We start from the raw sequence: 17,129 nt of genomic DNA, 5'->3' as shown, positions 1-17,129 counted from the left end.
TATAGTGGGTAGCCTTTCCCTTCTGCAGGGGATATTCCCAAACCAGGGCTTGAACCCAGGTCACCCACATTGCAGGCAGATTCTTTACCAACTGAACCACAAGGGAAGCCCAAGGATATTAGAGTGGGTAGCCTATCCCTTCTCCAGCGGATCTTCCCGACCCAGGAATCGAACCGGGTTCTCCTGCATTGCAGGCAGATTCTTTACCAACTGAACTGATTTTCTTGGGGAAATCTCTGAAAAAAACAAAGGTTTGCTTTATTATAACATTAAGTCAGGGACTTCACTAGTGGTCCACTGACTAAGACTCTGTGCTCCTGAGCCAGTGCAGTGAGGCAGGTTTGATCCCTGGTCAGGGAACTGGATCCCACAAGCCACAACTAAGGGTTCGCATGCTGCAACTAAGACCCAGCAGAGCCAAATAAATAAACGTTAAAAAAAAAAATTAGAAGTTACAGAACAAAATCTATTGAGAAGAAAGAGCTTTAACTTTTAACAAAGTTAACTTTGAAAAGTCACCATAAAACTAATTTCTTTTGTCAGAAAAGTGGAAATCTCTTGCAGATATGGTATACTCATTCGTATCTGTGCTTGAGCTTCACTAGACCCTTTTTTCCATCGTCTCTGGGAAAAAAAAAAAACCAACAGTAATTTCCCATTCTCTTGAAAATTCTAATGGTTTTTCGCCTCTTTTTCTCCCAGGTGTCTATCTTAGAAAGGCGTAACACGGCAGGGCGGGTGGTATATAAAACCCTGGAGGATCCCTGGACCGGGAGTGAGAGTGATAAATTCATCCTTTTGGGTTATCTGGACCAACTGCGGAAAGACCCAGCTCTTCTGTCATCAGAAGCTGTGCTCCCCGACTTGACTGATGAACTTGCCCCTGTAAGCACACGGCCCAGGCGAGTGGGCGCTGGGGAGAGCTCCCGAGCTCCCAGAGCTGCAGTTCCCTGTCGGGGATAGGGGCCTTCTCCCTCCGGGGCTCAGGGTCCAGTCCTGACCCCTTTTCTCCTTCCACAGATCTTTCTTCTTCGGTGGCTCTACTCTGCTTCTGACTACATCTCAGACTCCTGGGACAGCGTATTTCACAACAACTGGTAGGAATATTGCCAGATTGAATTTCTGCTCTCGCTATTACTTACCAGGACTGCTGTTTTTCATTTGAAAAAGGTCCACTCTTCTTTGATTTCAGTGTAGACTCCATCTGGGCAGGTGGAAGAGTGTTTCCATGTTTTCAACGAATATTCCCCTTCCTCTGTCTTTCAGTAACTTACCTTTTGTAATATTTGCTGTTTGACCCTTTCCCATAGGTTAGGAAAGAAAGGATCACCCCAGCTTCCCTTCCAGATAGCAGAGCCTCTGAGGACCACACTCCTCACCAGAACACCTTGGTGCCCAGCACAGGGCTGACACACATGTAGTCCAGTGAATCGAGACACAAACGAACCAGTGAATTAATCAGAGAGGGCAAGGGCACTCCCACCACCCCCTCCCCAATGAAACCACGGGCTCCTGAGGACAGACCATGTCCCACTCATGTCTGTGCTTCCTGGCCACCAGCCCAGCTCCCGAAAAACAGCAGGCCTTTGATGGGTATCTGCAGGTGAATAAAATTTCAGAACACCTAGAGGAGCTCTTAGAGAAGTCAACTTTCTTCTCCCTACTGTACCCCTCTGGGCCACATCTGAATTAGTCTGACCAAAAAAAAAAAAAAGATGAAAATAAAAGAAGTCATCCCACAGACTTTCTGGTCAACTCATATTACCCTTGATGTCAGAATGTTCCTCCATGTTCACAGCTTAAATCCTTTGTTACCCGTCTTGTCATTTCCTTCTGCAGAATCCGTTCAGCACAGCCACAAAGTCAAACTTTTTAAATAGGTGATCTGTGAATTAGAACACTGAGAAAAATAATCTCTACTTTCACCACTACCGCAAAAAAATCCTCTATTTGTATGAAATTAGAAAATGGTTATTGATGTGAAAGCTTTTTGGTTTGGGGTCATGTAGCAGTTTTTTGAGCCAGAGAGAAGAAACCTGAAACCATTAACTGACGCGTCACAGCGGCCTGTAGCGCTGACCAGAGCTTGTGAACTTCATTTCAGGCGGGAAATGATGCCCCTTCTGTCCCTGGTTTTCTCTGCCCTCTTCATCCTCTTTGGCACTGTCATCGTTCAAGCTTTCAGGTAAGAACCCCCCCCCCGCACCGTGCTCCTCAGTGCTGCATCTGAATGGTGAGGCCTACGCTTCCTTGGCTGTTTTTCTGTAAAATCTCTTTTTCTTCAGTGACTCAAACGAGGAGCGAGAGTCCAGCCCTCCAGATAAAGAGGAAGCCCGTGAGAAGACAGGGAAGACAGAGCCAAGCTTCACCAAGGAGCCCAGCAGGTTGTTCTCACCAGATGCCAGCCCCTCCTCCTCAGCAGCAGCCCCACAGACCGCAGAGGCTGATAAAGCAGGATCCGAGTGTCTAGCACAGCTAAGAACGCTGGCTCCGCTCCTTGTGTGTGATGTGGATTTAGGGAAGAGTCACTGCTAATGACAGCTTGCTAGGTGGCTCAGTGGTAGAGAATCCACCTGTCAGTGCAGGAGACTTGGACTTGATCCCTGGGTCAGGAAGATCCTCTGGAGGGGGAAATGGCAGCCCACTCCAGTATGCTTGCCTGGGAAATCTCATGGACAGAGGAGCCTGGCAGGCTACAGTCCTTAGGGTCACAAAGAGTTGAACACGACTGAGCACATACACGCTGCTGATGAGCGTTGACTAAGACCGTAGAGGTATCTAGATACACGTCTAGTTATCTTCTCCTAGGTACCCTCAGTTTCTCAATCTCGGGTTTAATAATGAAGGCAGGAAGCAAAGAAGCATGTCAGGCAGATGCTACATGAGCCCGGAGCAGAGATAAATAGCTGTGTTGACAGCCTTCATCCTGTACTAAAGCCACTTCTACACCAACTGCGTGGTAATACCTGCAAGGCTATTTGTAGGCTGGGATAGCCAGATCGGGGTCAGTCCCGCCCTGCCCCTGTATATAGGCTCAAGGATAGTTAATAATGTACCTAGTCTGGCTAGAACATAGCAATTTCTTCCACTTATTCCTTTTAAAAATAATGGCATTCCCCTGTCCTCTAAGATCTTAATTCCTCAATATTTCTCCACAGCAAGATTCCTAAAAAAGGTTTTGTGGAGGTAACAGAACTCACAGATTTAACATACACCAGTAACTTGGTACGCCTGAGGCCAGGCCACATGAACGTGGTTCTCATCCTGTCCAATTCCACCAAGACCAGCCTGCTGCAGAAATTTGCTCTGGAGGTCTACTCATTCACTGGGTGAGTTCCTCTGTGTACCGGAGAGGGGGCAGGACGGAATGTGTGGAAGGAGGAGGGACAACCAGGCACACTTGGGTGAGCCGGGGGCAGGGAGGGGGTGGAGGTGGCTGGAGAGGCTTTATCCAGGCAGCATGGTGTTGGTTGTTACCTGTCCAGCCCCAGGATCCATCCAAGCCATCCTGCAGGGACCTTTCTTCCCCTTGACTGTCAGTTCTGGACAGAAGAGCTTGAACTCAGTCTCCCCTGAGCCCTTTAAGGAAACTGTTCTCTGGCTCCTGTGTTTTCCTGAAGCCCGACACTGAGAGTGACCCCCAGCAGGGACTGACCCCCAGCAGGGAACTGGAAATGGTTGAGAGGCTGCTGCCACCTTGTAGAAACCCTCCAGGCCCCGCAGAACTCCTTCATTTCTCCAGACCCTACCCAACACAAAGCCTTTTCCTGTCTGAAATCTGACTGAGATTCTTAAGTTCCTGTGATTGAATGTGCCCAGAAGTACCCTAAATCCTCATTCTGTCCTTCCTCCAGGAGCAGCTGCCTACACTTTTCCTTCCTGAGTCTAGATAAACACAGAGAATGGCTTGAATACTTACTAGAATTTGCTCAAGATGCGGCCCCAATCCCAAACCAGTACGACAAACATTTCATGGAGCGTGACTACACGGGCTATGTGCTGGCTCTAAATGGCCACAAGAAATACTTCTGTCTCTTCAAGCCCCAAAAAGCAGTGGAAGAGGAGGAAGCCATGGGGCCGTGCAGTGACTTTGACTCCTCCCTCCATCTGGGTGAGTGTCGAGGGAAGTCTTCCTCTGGCCTCGGACCCAGGCCCATCAAAGGAAAATTGAGCAAGCTGTCCTTATGGATGGAACGGCTGCTGGAAGGCTCCTTACAGAGGTTTTATATCCCGTCATGGCCCGACCTAGACTGACAGGGCTTCAAAAAAGAGACTCGAACTCTTCAGACTTTTTAACAGGCCCCTGTGAACAGGTATTTTTCAGGACTCAAACCATCACAATGGACAGAGTATAGATTTTAGATTATTCTTCCAGAACAATGGCTAGAAGAATCTTTCCTTTGTCCTGTCCTATCCTAGGAGTGAAAAACACCACACCTTGACTTCCCTGGATCAGAATATTTTCCTTTGGGTCTTTTTTTCCTCATTTGAATGCCACACTATTTAAAACAGACTGTTCCTTCCCTCTTCCTTTGTCGTCTCTGCCACGTGCTCGCCCCACCCTCCCCTGTCCCATCTCTGTATCTCTCTGCTGGGCCCTGCAGTGGAGGTGTGGGGGGCGCCTCTCAAGCCAGGTGTGCTGGGCAGTCACCTGCCTCCCCCGTCCGACCGGGGCTGTGCTTCTGCCCCAGCGCTTGCTCTTCCATTGGCACAACCCACCTCAGCTTCTGGGGCCTGCCTCTGCATCTCAAAAGAGGCCTAGTTCCAAGCAATCCTACGTTAATGATTTCTCTGGTAGTGAATAGCTAAAACTATATTTGGGGGGCATTCCCCTACAACAGCTGGTCAGCCACAGTTTTAAAGGTTAAGGATGAGTGGGGGCTCTGCCTTTCAGTTCAGTTTTCTTCCCAAGACAAGAGAGGGGCAGGCTGGGCAGGGCCTGAGGCAGCACCTCTCTGAGCACCCCATCGGCTGCCCCCCAAGCACTAAAGTGTCCTCGGAGGGGTCCTCAGGGCAAGAGGTACTGTAATGACCTTGAACCATTTACCTGTATGTTTTCAGATGCCTTTCTGCCTCTGTCAGTTCTAGGGTATGGGCATTAGGAGCCATAACTTGTAATCGTGTTCTCAGAACATAGAGATAAGCTGCCATAAAGCCAGTAGATGTTCAACTGAAGACACGTTACTCCCAGTGTGAGTCAGGTTCAAGGAACCTCTTTGCTCCAGTGGTGTCTCCTTAGTAAAATACCAGACACATCTTTGTATCAAGGAACTTAAAATTTCTCAGCAGTTGTATTTGAACCCTGTTACCCCAACAGTCCTGTATCTTCAAGTCCTCTTTCATGACAAGTGAGCCAAGACACGTTCTAGACTCCTGTTTTGCTCACTTGGAGCTTCTGGCCTATATTTCAATGTCTCATCTTAATTGTTTTCACTCTCAACAACTGCTTCACCAGTAACAGGATCAGACCTGTCGTCAGCACCCCAGCTTGCTGGGTTCCGGTGAACCATGGACTCCAGGCGGGATTCTACCAGTCAGTAGAGAGCTTTCCTTTTCTTTTTAGAGCAAACTGCCTGGAGTTTGGACAACCTCAAAGAGTTCAAACGTCAAAGCAAATTGTCCTTTTGTAAAGTGAAGGCTCAAAATCAGTGACGGGACAAATTAGATTAATAACTGCTATTTTCTTTAATCATAATTGCTTTAAACTAAGCCATTTGGATTGAGTGACAGTGGCAAGTAATAAATTGAGTCCAGAAATTCTTGTAGTTCATGGAATCTATAGCTTTATTTAAAAAAAAAAAAATGAAATCACTGCCAGGCTTTATTTTTTCCACATGACCCTCTCCAAATGGGTGTTTATTTTGATTGCCCTATCGCATGGCACCTGGCCCAGGTGGGACTGATCAAGGAATTCATTTTTGGCTCTGTGATGCAAAATTATTTTCTGCATCTCCTCTGGCCAAGTTGCTTATATGAGGAGTGGTTTGGTTCAATGGTAAGTTTATCTTTCTTTAGTTTCTGCTACTAATGGGATTCCTGACCTTAATTTCTGAAAACCAAAACACCCCAGATCTGTTCATTTTCAAAAATTGTATTTAAAAGCATGTTCAGACCGCTGCACCTTTCATTTGCACAAAAAAAGGAAAGCAATAATGATGAAAACATTCCTAGGAAATATTTCAGTCCAAAAAAAATCATCTAGCGATCTGTTTGGGGACTGGTAGATAATGTCCCCCAAGAGGACACTGAGAAGCTTTTATTTTAAACTGACCTTGACTCTTGACTACCTAAGCCTTTCCTCCTGAATGTTTTTTCCATGAATTTGTTTACTTCCGTGTCAAATGTATGAGCCACCATCTTGCTCAGCCAATGTACTGTTTCTCTTTGTCATATATGTAAATCAAACAGACCCAATTTTGGCTTTAAGTTAACTTCTTGGTCTTTGGGTATCTTGGAACCGACAACACTGATGTTGTTAGAGGTAGGTTTTTCTGGTTGATACAGTTTATGTCTCATGTTTAACAGATGCGACAGTCACTGACCTGAAACAAGCCTTTGTAGACACATGGCACCCATTTAAAAATTAGGCCCAGGTGTTGGTGGCACAGTCTGTAACGTAAAGTTCATCAGCTCCAACTAAGCAACGTGTCAGTAAGCAAGCCTGCCCTAACTCCCATGAGGCACCACAGTCTTGCTGCCATCCCTGACTAATCATGAAAATTTGGCTGTGGTTTTGAAATAACGGGTTGATTTCCTCCTCATTCAGTACATACATTTGTCCTGATATAAAAAGAAGTGGGATCTGACTGTGTTTTAAGTGGTTTGTGTTATATGGGGCAAAGGATTAGGAGCAAACACTCAAACGTTTTTTCCTAAGTGGAATTACTGAAAAGCTGGTGCAGAACAACTTGACAAATGAAACACTGCTCACATCCAAATACCTGACCGTGTCCCCCGAAAAGAAATGCAGCCTGGCAGCTGCTGAGTCTCTCTGTTCAGTGTGTCAAGGAAGATGATTATACTTTCAAGACAGACCTGAAAAGAAGGTGAATATTTTGCACTTTTGATACTCTTAGGAACAAATAACTTATTCGGCAAATGGTGTCTTTTTTATGTTGTTTTTGTTTTGTATTGTGAAACAGGCACTGAAGCTGATGTTATTTTGTTTTAAGAATCTTACAGACTGGAAACAGAAATAAACTATTTTAATGTGTGAAGATTACGGGTAGCTCTTATGTCACGAGGTGATGATTTGACAGTGTTCACATGATCAACAGAATCGAATCTGCATGTTACTCAATACACGCTTAAGATCATCACGCCTTCACTGCAGATTTCGGGTACTGCTGTCCTAGAAGGTGGGTCAGCTTGAAGAGAATATAACACAGGCTTAGAGGGAGTAAGTTAGGGAAGTGTATAAACAGCCCTTCGGAGGCCAGCTTGTGTTACCTGGTTTAGAAGACATTCCTGCATCTTCCTGGGGTTTTGAGTGGGAATTCTCTTTATTAGGATCTGCACATTCTTTTCCTTTCACACTTTGTTTAATGTTCACGGAAGCCCTAAAACCAAGATGCAGTCCTAGGCTCCTCAGAGTAGGGGCTATATTTGAAAGGAAGATACTATAGAAATCTGGAATGTTTCTACTGTATAATTTCATAGGATTTTTTCATTCCATCCCTCCAAATTGTAGATAAACTGCATTCTCCATCCCTTTCCCCTTTATCCTCCATCACCATTCTTCAAAGGAGAAAACAGCACAAGTACATCTTTTTTTAAATTCAAACTCCTGAGGAATATTGCCTGTTTGGATTCAAGTTTCACTGAATGCCCTGATGGTACAGCCACCAATGACGTTTTTAGCAGAATGTTTTATTGGCATCAGCTCTTCAGTTCTCAGATTTTGCTTTCATACAAGTGCTTCTGGAGAATTATCATCTGTGCAAGCTGTTGTTTCATCTTGAAGAACCTCAGGACAAGGTTCAGGCAACTGTCACTTTGGGGAGAACACACAGCATCTCAAACAGCAGGTTAGCCGCCACCAGGGCTGTGTTACCTACAAAGAGGTGAAACCCAAGCATGAGCAGCATGCAGACCACTGCCTTAGGTCAGCGTCCTGCCTGTGCTACCTGACCACCCCATGGACATGCTTTCCCCGGCATTCTCTCCATCCAGCACCATTCAGAAATAGTATTTTTAAATTCAGAAAGCTCTGTTTACCCTGAGAACAGATTTCCCCAAAGGAAAACCTATCATCATGGTGTGTATTGTATTTATTATCTATCCTCTGAATCTAATAGGCCCAAGTCTGTAAACTGCTACATTAAAATTAGTGGGATGGCATCTGCTTTGAATCTCTCTCCTAAACCAGCTGACTCTCCTGGTTTATTAATATTTATAAATATGATTTGTGCCTTGAGAATTCACTTTTCAGTGAAATATCAAAGGTGAATGGCACTGTGCCACCCCATCACTGAACTGCAGGCTGGCTTCTCTTCTACTGATGGGTGGGGCCAGCTAATAAGCCTTAGCCACCTCCCAGGGGTTCTGTTAGGGTTCATCAGCTCACATCTGTACAGTGTGTGTTAATAGGTTTATTTTCTTCACTGTAGGACGTACTCAGTAGGTTTCCGAGTTGTCTAAAAGGACCTATCCATCTACTTACTAATTAGAGGAAAACAGTTTAAACTAGCAGCTGCCTACAGATCACACTTGTCTCCCTTACTCACCAGAAGGATCGTAGGGTGGTGAAACTTCCACGAGGTCACAACCCACCACATTCAGGCCTTGACAACCCCGGATGATCTCCAGAGCCTGTCCAAGATCAAGTTTGAGTTGTCCACAATGGTAACCACTGACAACGGAAAGCCACCAGTAGAGGCCTCCGTGGATTTCTCCCAGCCCAGATCCCCCCTTCGACTTGAAACTGTCGCTCTCCCTCAATAAACAGTCACTCACCACCAGGCACCCCAAGGGATGATAGAAACCAGCTAACCAATCGCTTCAGTGCCATGCATCCAGGCAGCAGTCCCCATTTTTGGCACCAGGGACAGTTTCATGGAAGACAACCTCAGAGGTGGGGAAAGGCCCCTCTAATGTGGAAGCACTTAGCTCAAAGAACTGACTGAGCAGAGGAGCAGGGGGAGGGCGGTCCAGGCAGAGGGAAAGACGTGCAGAGGTGCGATGATGGAAGAAGTACTGTAGATAGAAGACAGGATAAGTGAGGGGGTGGTTGGAAGAGCAGCACTTTGCCTCCATTTTGCAGGTGAAAAGCTGAAAGGATGAAAAGCAGAGGAATGGAGTGTGTTCTAGAAAACCGGCGGGAACCAGGAAAGGCTTTGAGAGAGGCAGATAGGACCATCCTCCTTTCTGAGAGGATAGAAGATAATCAGTTCAGTTCAAGCAGTCTTCATTCATTTACTCCAATATCTGTGAGTACCTCCTACTTATATGTCAGACACTATCCTCAGTTCCAAGAAGAGTGACCAGAACAAAGGTCCGCCCCCTGGAGCTTTCCTTCTGGTTACAACCACACCCCAATTCTGCCTCCCTGTGTGTATGCTGAGCACATCTATGAGAGCTTTATTTGAGGATTTCCAAAATTCTTGAACTACCTTGGGAGGTGGTTCATCCCACCATGCATATTTTTTTTAATTGAATCCCCAAAAAAATAAAGTTTGGTGTCTTGACATGGGGTACTACAATACTGTCCCCATAGACAGGTGGACCAGAGGCAGAAAGACCAAATAACAGACTGTTGTTACATCCAAGAAAATAAAGGAGGGCCCTTGCCAACATCAATTGCTCATCAGTAAGGGAAAATCCAAATCTCAGCCCTGAGAACAATAAAGGCCCAAATGCTCTGATTTTAAAATCCCATCTGATTCCTGAAGACTCAATTCAAGTCCCAGGAAAGTGGGAGACTCAGTGTCCTCGCCCCAAAGATGTGTCACTGGTGGAGTTCCTTACCTGACTAGGAGTAAGACCGGCAATTTCAGGTGTCCCTGTGCCCGGGGCGTAAGCAGGGTCCAAGCCATCAATATCAAAGCTGATATAAATGGGTCTGCCTCCCATCTGCTGCCTCACTTCCCCCATCAGAGGAACCAGTGACTTCAGCCAGCAGTCTTCAGCCAGGACCACCCGGAAGCCCTGGAAAGGCAGAAATTGGAGCAGAAGGTTGATAATTGGGCCTGGAGTATTTACAAGGCATTGTCTATGGGCCCACTGTATTCTCTGCTTACATGCACCTCACATTTGATCCTCAGTCTCCATGAGGAGGGAACTGTCATCCCCGTATCAGACCCATTGACTTGTGTCTGGACCTCCTTGGCTCTTTTCCAAGCCAGCAACATCTAAGGGCTTGGTTTGTTTCTGCTTGTCTCCCTTCCCCAGCAATAAGGCCTCATCTGCCTCATCAACTAGCACCCTTGCTCCTCTCTGCTCCACATGATGCAAACGCAGCTTCCATCCCCACTTTGTGAACTTGATCAGCAAAACCCCATGAATCCATAGTTGCCATTGAATGGCTGATGGAGAGGAAGGCAGTGTGAAGGGCTGGGGACAGCAGGAGGGGCTTTCAGTCTGTCACCTGGCTCCGGCTGTATCTGTAGGTATCCAAGGTCGTGGAAGAGCCCCGGATGCCGATCTGCACCACACGCTTGCAGTCCAGGAGTCCCTCATCCACGCACCGGCGGAAAGGGGTCCCGTGATAGAGCTTCTCCCCTAGGGCCTTGTCGGCTGTGTCCATGTGAGCGTCCACATGCACCAGCCCCACAGGACCATGCCTGTTGACAACAGGGCAGCTCAGAGGCCAGGCCTCCCAGTGGGGCCCGAACACAGCAACCCTCCAGGCCACCAAGACCTAGTGACAACTCACAGCCATAGAGGGAGGGAAATCTGGCATCAATTACCAGCCTTGCAACTGGCTTCTGACTTCAAATCCCTGAGCATCTCAGAAGAAAAATAAGCTCAGAGGAATCAGGCAGAAAATAGTCCTGTGCTTTAGCTGACCCTCTCTACCTCTCACCCAGAATTTTCTTTACTTAAAGACAGAGAGTGCTGGTAGGATGAGAAGATAGGGTGGTGGTTCAGGTGAGCTTGTGTGAAGGCTCAGCAAATCAACTGCAGTACCAAGAAGCAGCTTCTCCCCCAGCTCTCTATAATTTCCATCAACCCTTCCAAGCACCCAAAATAAACAGACAATCCAAATCCATGCCAGGCTAGCATAGCTTCAAGAAAAGACTTGGGCCCACCCACCCCCAGCTACCCACACATCTCTCCTCAATTCTGGAGCAGCATCACCTCCACCCATCTGTCTCTTTCGCAAAGTAACCAAAATTAGCCAACGCCTGGTAGACTTTCACTACTGGAAAAATCCATCTCCTCAACTTCTGGGAAAGGGGGCCTTTCAGGAAAAAACAGGGCCTCCCCTCAGCAAGAAACACCACAGTGCTTGTCAGTATTTGTATTTGGCCTTTGAGGCAAAACAGAAACTAAAGTTAACTGGGGTTGTGTATTTCAGTAAAGGCTCATCTTCCAAAAACAGAGGCAAACGCTGAGCCTGCATAACAGAGCAGATCTAGGGCAAGCGAGGGTGGCCAAGGCGTTAATAATAAATTGTCTTGGCTCCCAGCTGGTGACTGACAGACACACCTGGAGCTCGACATTAATTTTGATCCATAGAAGCAACTCAGTGGGGAATTTCCTATCACTCCCAGTAACCTGAGCCAGCAGAAGTCACCTGATGCCCTCTAGCAGCAAACAACTCATTCTCCAGCTCCTGAATTTTGAAACCTGACTTGGGCTCCACCTTTTGGGACTTACTTTTCTGCTATTGCTTGCAATATAGGGTAGGTGATTGTATGATCTCCACCTTCAAAGAGAAAAAGAAGAAAACTTGTAATATGGATTTGGAATAAGATTTGAGAACCATGTATCACCTAGAACCATCTTCAGTTTGCCCAATTCTGCCACCTTTTCAATTAGACTGGAAGAACTATAACCATAGCTAAAATAAGATCTTGTTCAGTGATTTAAAAATGGCCACTAAATGTCTAACATTACATTGTCATTTAAAAGAGAAAATTAAGGGACTTCCCTGAGGTCCAGTGGTTGAGACTCCATGCTTCCAATGCCAGGGTCTTGGGTTCAATCCCTGGTTGGGTAACTAAGATCCCACATACTACATGGCATGGACAAAGAGTAAACAAAATAAAATTTAAAAAATAAGAGAAAATTAAGGCTTATAATTTAAGCCTTAATATAGTCAAAGCTATGGTTTTTCCAGTAGTCATGTGTGGATATGAGAGTTGGACCATAAAGAAGGCTGAATGCCAAAGAATATATGCTTTTAAACTGTGGTGCTGGAGAAGACTCTTGAGAGTCCCTTGGACACCAAGGAGATCAAACCAGTCAATCTTAAAGGAAACAACCCTGAATATTCGTTGGAAGGACTGATGCTGAAGCTGAAGCTTCAATACTTCAGCCATTTGATGTGATGAGCCAACTCATTGAAAAAGACCCTGATGCTGGAAAGACAGAAGACAGAAGGAGAAGGGGATGACAGAGGACAAGATGGTTGGATGGCATCGCTGACTCATGAATTTGAGCAAGCAGCAGTCCATGGGGTTGCAAGATTTGGACACAACTGAGCGACTGAACAACAACAAAATTAAGGCTGAGGGGGAAAATGGCCAGAACCAGCTCTGCCCAGGTAAACTTGCTGCAGTGACACATATGCTCTGTATCTGCACTGACCAACATGGTGGGCCCTAGCCATTGGCTATGGAAATGTGGCTCATGCAATTGAGGAACTGAATGTTTATTTTATTGCAATTCAAACAGCCACCTATGACTAGGGGCTACCATACTAGACAGCACAGGCCTAGAAAAGTATTACCATTGATAATTATTAATAATAACAAAAGCTATTATAATTGAAGCTTAAAACATGCCAGTCACAAATCTGGGCGCTTTATATGCACCTTAGTTTTATGCTTCTGACACAATATAAGAAGGTAGGTGGTGGTGTTACTATTCCCATTTTACAGATAAGGGAATGAAGCATGAATAGTTAGTGAAAGGTAGAGCTGAGATTTCAAACCATGACAGCCAGAAACTCCACTCCTTACCACTGTGATTTGCAGGCTGCTGCTGCTGCTGCTGCTAAGTCGCTTCAGTCGTGTCCGACTCTGTGCAACCCCATAGACGGCAGCCCACCAGGCTCCCCCGTCCCTGGGATTCTCCAGGCAAGAACACTGGAGTGGGTTGCCATTTCCTTCTCCAATGCATGAAAGTGAAAAATGAAAGTGAAGTCTCTCAGTCATGTCCGACTCTTCGAGATCCATGGACTGCAGCCCACCAGGCTCCTCCATCCATGGGATTTTCCAGGCAAGAGTACTGGAGTGGGGTGCCATTGCCTTCTCCGGCTTTGCAGGCTAGGCCCTCTTATTTGACAAAAATAAATTTGGAGGGACTTCCCTGGTGGTCCAGTGGTTAAAACTCCGAGCTTCTACTGCAGGGGACACAGGTTTGATCCCTGGTTGGGGAACTAAGATCCACATGCCAAAAGGTGCACCCAGTAAAATAAACAGGGCTTCCCTGTTGGCTCAGTAGTAAAGAATCTGACTGCCGATGCAGGAGACATGGGTTCAATCCCTGGTCTGGAAGATCCCATATGCCACGGAGCAACTAAGCCCTTGTGGCACAACTATTGAGTCTATGCTCCAGAGCCCAGGACTCACAACTACTGAGCCTGCGGGCTGCAACTACTGAAGCCCATGCCCCCTAGAGCCCATGCTCCGAAACGAGAGAAGCAACCAGAAGCCACCGCAGTGAGAAGCCTGTGCACCACAACTAAGAGGAGCCCCTGCTCGCTGCTTTTACAGAAAAGCCCATAACAGCAGCGAAGACTCAGCACAGCCAATGAAGAAATAAAATTATCTTTTAATTCCAACTGGATATTTAGAAAAAGGCACAATTTTGACTATTTGTGAACTGAAGGAGAAACTCTACAGTGACAGTGGGGCGGGATGGAGGGGGAGGATCAGAAGAAAGTTGCCCTATAGATTAACATAGACACTGATGAGAGAAAAAAAGGCCCCCTTACAGTTCTCACAAATTAAGTCATTAAAACAACATCCTTGAAATAGTTAAACAGTCACAACTAAGCCCCTGCTAGCAGCTTTTCTCAGGCACGAGATCAAGGGTTGGGACATGGTGAGGTGGGTAGAGGCACTTGCCAAAACTGAAGGAATAAATTGAAGGATGCAAAATTGAAGGAACACTAAAACAAACAAAAAAAAACACCCAAAAATAGTTATTGGGGAATTCCCTGGTGATCCAGTGGTTAGGACTCCACACTTGCAGGGGACCACATTCAATCCCAGGTTGGGGAACTAAAATCCTGCAAGCTGCAAGGCCATAAAAAAAAAAAAAAAAAAAGAGAGAGAGAGAGAGAGAGAACTACTCAGTCATCAAGATAAATACTATTTTAATGTAACATTTTAAAAAATCAAAATCAGTGCAAGAAAAAGAATCCATAATAAAATTTTTAAAAAGATAGGATCAGCAATTATGCTATTCTGAGCCATACTGGAGCATGAAGCAAAAAGAGAAAATCAGTTGTGCATATTGTTACCTTTTTAGGAACCCCTTAAATTTTGCACTAAATGCCTCATTTGCTTCCCCCTGGCCTATCTCTGTCATCATACTAGTCCCAAAAATGTAAATATCCTCTTCCCAGGGGCTAAAATAAATGAACTAAAAATGTTCCCTTTCCTTCTGTCCCCATATTCACAGTGGCTTGCCCTGGAGAAGTAACTGTACTCCAGCTCACGATAAATAAACCCTAAGCCCAGAGAACTACACTAGCCTTGCAGCTGCCATTACCCAAGGTCAGAGGAACACAGCCAGCTGCTACGATTTTCTGATAGTCTGCTCGAATCAGGCGGCAGCTGTCCTGAAGGTTGTAAAGATTAACATTCACATCGCCTAGGTCTGCAACCTTGAGGAATTGGAAGGGAACAGCTCCTGTGCTAGGATTGGCGGTCCTAAGCATCACTGATTCTTCTCGGATCCGTCGGGGTCCAAATCTGGAAGAGGAAGAATCACTCTGTGAGTCATCCCTAAAGGTTTAGAGGCTCTCCCTGGGCCAGAGCTTTCCAGGCTCTGTGCTGGGGCTGAATGAATCTTTGTTGCAGGGTTGGGGTTCATCCTATACATTGCAGCAACCCTGGTCCTTGCCCACTAGATGCCAGTAGCACCTCTTCCCACATGTTGCCATAACCAAAAATGCCTACAGGCTCTGCCAAATGTGGCCGCTGGGGGAAGAGACACACCCTGATCCTCCTGCGGAGAACCACTCAAAAGTTCAAAGCTCAGTCATGTCTGACTCTTTGTGACCCCATGGACTGTAGCTCACCAGGCTCCTCTGTCCATGGGATTTTCCAGGCAAGAATACTGGAGTGGGTTGCCATTTCCTTCTCCAGGGCATCTTCCTGACCCAGGGATGGAACCAGAGTCTCCCACACTGCAGGAAGACGCTTTACCATCTGAGCCACAAGGGAAGTCCCTGGGAACCACTGATCTGACCTATATAGTGAAGAGATTAAAGGCACAGACTTAGAAGCCCACCCATCACCAATTTACTAAATGGCATTAGATTAATGCCACCAATTTACTTTAATGGCATTAAATTTCTTAATCTCTCTGAGCTTCAGTTTCCTAATCTGTAAAGTAATAATGACATTTACCTTACTCTGCTGATATAAGTAAATTGCACTCAGTACCCACTTCAGTGTTCTTGCCTGGAGAATCCCAGGGACGGGAGAGCCTCGTGGGCTGCCGTCTATGGGGTCGCACAGAGTCGGACACGACTGAAGCGACTTAGTAGCAGCAGCAGGCATTTAACCAAAGGTGGCACTAATAACTCAGATCAGTAGTCAGCTGGAATATTGCTGAGCTGAGTCAGAAATAGCTCATGATCAACAATTGGGAAAATCAGTTTTACTACCTCTAACTTAATCTTAGGGCTTTCGGTAAGATTGGCTTTAGATGGTAAAGAATCCACCTGCCAAAGCAGGAGACTCGGGTTGGATCGCTGGATTGGGAAGATCCCCTTGAGAAGGGAATGGCAATCTACTCTAGTATTCTTGCCTGGAGAATCCCACGGACAGCGGAGCCTGACGGGCTACAGTCCTTTAGGGTAGCAAAAGAGTTTGAGAGGACTTCAGCTACTAAACAAAAACAATTTGTCCTTAAGAAAACTGCCTTATTTGGCGAGCTTCACTGGCGGGCCAGTGGTTAAGACTCTGCTTTCACTGCAGGGGGCGCCCGTTCCATCCCTGGGCGGGGAAATAAGATCCGGCATGCCACCTTGGCGCGGCCAAAAAAACCTGACTTATTTTGAGCAAATTTTGGAGTCAGGTGATATCTAGAGGTTTTAGGAAAGGGCAGCCAGCTTCTGTTCTCAATTTAATGTCCCCTGCTTTTGTAAACCGGAAGTACCCACTGCCACCATCCCAGCTAAGCCAGGGAATGGAGAAGGCTCGGTCCCTAAACTCCCTCTTTCTTTACCAATGGGTGACACACGTGCTGAGCCCTTGGGATTACTTGAGGCAAACCGACCTGCTTCCCTGCTCCCAAAAGATACTCTGGGGCCAGACTCTGACTTCCAGCTCCACTCTGGGTGAGTGAAAGCGCCTCTCCATGAGTTTTGTATGCATGGTGGCTGCCCGAAACGTGTCCCCGAATCCTGCTGGCCTTACCTCGCCCCAGGCCGGTTGGAGGTCCCAATGTCCAGCGGTACCCCGACGAAGGCGGCGTCCAGCCCCTCTGGAGTGGCCTGCATCGGCAGCCGCATCATGGAGCAGATGCCCACCGATCGGGCCACGAACTCCGAACTAGGGGGTTGGTTCCGGGGGCCGTCGGAAGCCTGGCGGCTCAAGCGGCGGCTGGGGTCGCAGAGTCCCGCGATCGGACGCGCTCGGCCCCCGGGAACCAGCCTCCACGAGCCCCCACGAGCCCCCAGGCCCCTGGCACAGGTGGACGCCAGCAGCCGCAGCATCCCGCCCACCTGCCCGCCCCGCTGGTCCCCGCAGCAGCCAGAGCCCCAGCCACCTCGGGCTCAAAGT

General features: G+C 46.9%; 2 protein-coding genes across 5 annotated transcripts in view; one reads left to right on the top strand and one right to left on the bottom strand.

Moving 5' to 3' along the window:
* DNAJC16 (DnaJ heat shock protein family (Hsp40) member C16) overlaps positions 1-7,217 on the top strand; it is a 39,413-nt gene extending 32,196 nt beyond the window's left edge. For all 4 annotated transcript variants that reach the window (XM_060396594.1, XM_060396595.1, XM_012187492.3 and 1 more), the window contains 6 exons: positions 703-885; positions 1,021-1,097; positions 2,105-2,185; positions 2,286-2,384; positions 3,159-3,329; positions 3,855-7,217. In XM_060396594.1, the coding sequence (XP_060252577.1) occupies positions 703-885; positions 1,021-1,097; positions 2,105-2,185; positions 2,286-2,384; positions 3,159-3,329; positions 3,855-4,254 (1,011 nt within the window). In that variant the 3' untranslated portion in view covers positions 4,255-7,217. The remainder of the gene's footprint in view (positions 1-702; positions 886-1,020; positions 1,098-2,104; positions 2,186-2,285; positions 2,385-3,158; positions 3,330-3,854) is intronic.
* On the bottom strand, positions 5,761-17,129 carry AGMAT (agmatinase). The gene is made up of 7 exons (XM_004013796.6): positions 16,764-17,129; positions 14,887-15,089; positions 11,821-11,869; positions 10,586-10,781; positions 9,967-10,146; positions 8,727-8,811; positions 5,761-8,053 (listed from the first exon to the last, which is right to left on the bottom strand). Exons 1-7 carry the CDS (start codon positions 17,060-17,062, stop codon positions 7,980-7,982), a joined length of 1,086 nt encoding a protein of 361 aa, XP_004013845.2. The 5' UTR covers positions 17,063-17,129; the 3' UTR covers positions 5,761-7,979.

This window comes from Ovis aries, chromosome 12 (genome assembly GCF_016772045.2).
Source record: "Ovis aries strain OAR_USU_Benz2616 breed Rambouillet chromosome 12, ARS-UI_Ramb_v3.0, whole genome shotgun sequence".
In the NCBI taxonomy this organism is placed as follows: Eukaryota; Metazoa; Chordata; class Mammalia; order Artiodactyla; family Bovidae; genus Ovis; species Ovis aries.
The sequence above is the reverse complement of the archived record's forward strand: the minus strand, read 5'-3'. Positions and strand labels throughout refer to the sequence as shown.

Excerpts from the sequence above, each read along its gene's own strand:
- AGMAT (XM_004013796.6), bottom strand. The coding sequence starts at position 17,062 with ATGCTGCGGCTGCTGGCGTCCACCTGTGCCAGGGGCCTGGGGGCTCGT. Across the intron at positions 15,090-16,763 it reads TCCAACCGGCCTGGGGCGAG|ATTTGGACCCCGACGGATCC; the intron begins GTAAGGCCAGCA and ends TTCCTCTTCCAG. Across the intron at positions 8,812-9,966 it reads CCGGTCTTACTCCTAGTCAG|GCTCTGGAGATCATCCGGGG; the intron begins GTAAGGAACTCC and ends GATCTTGGACAG.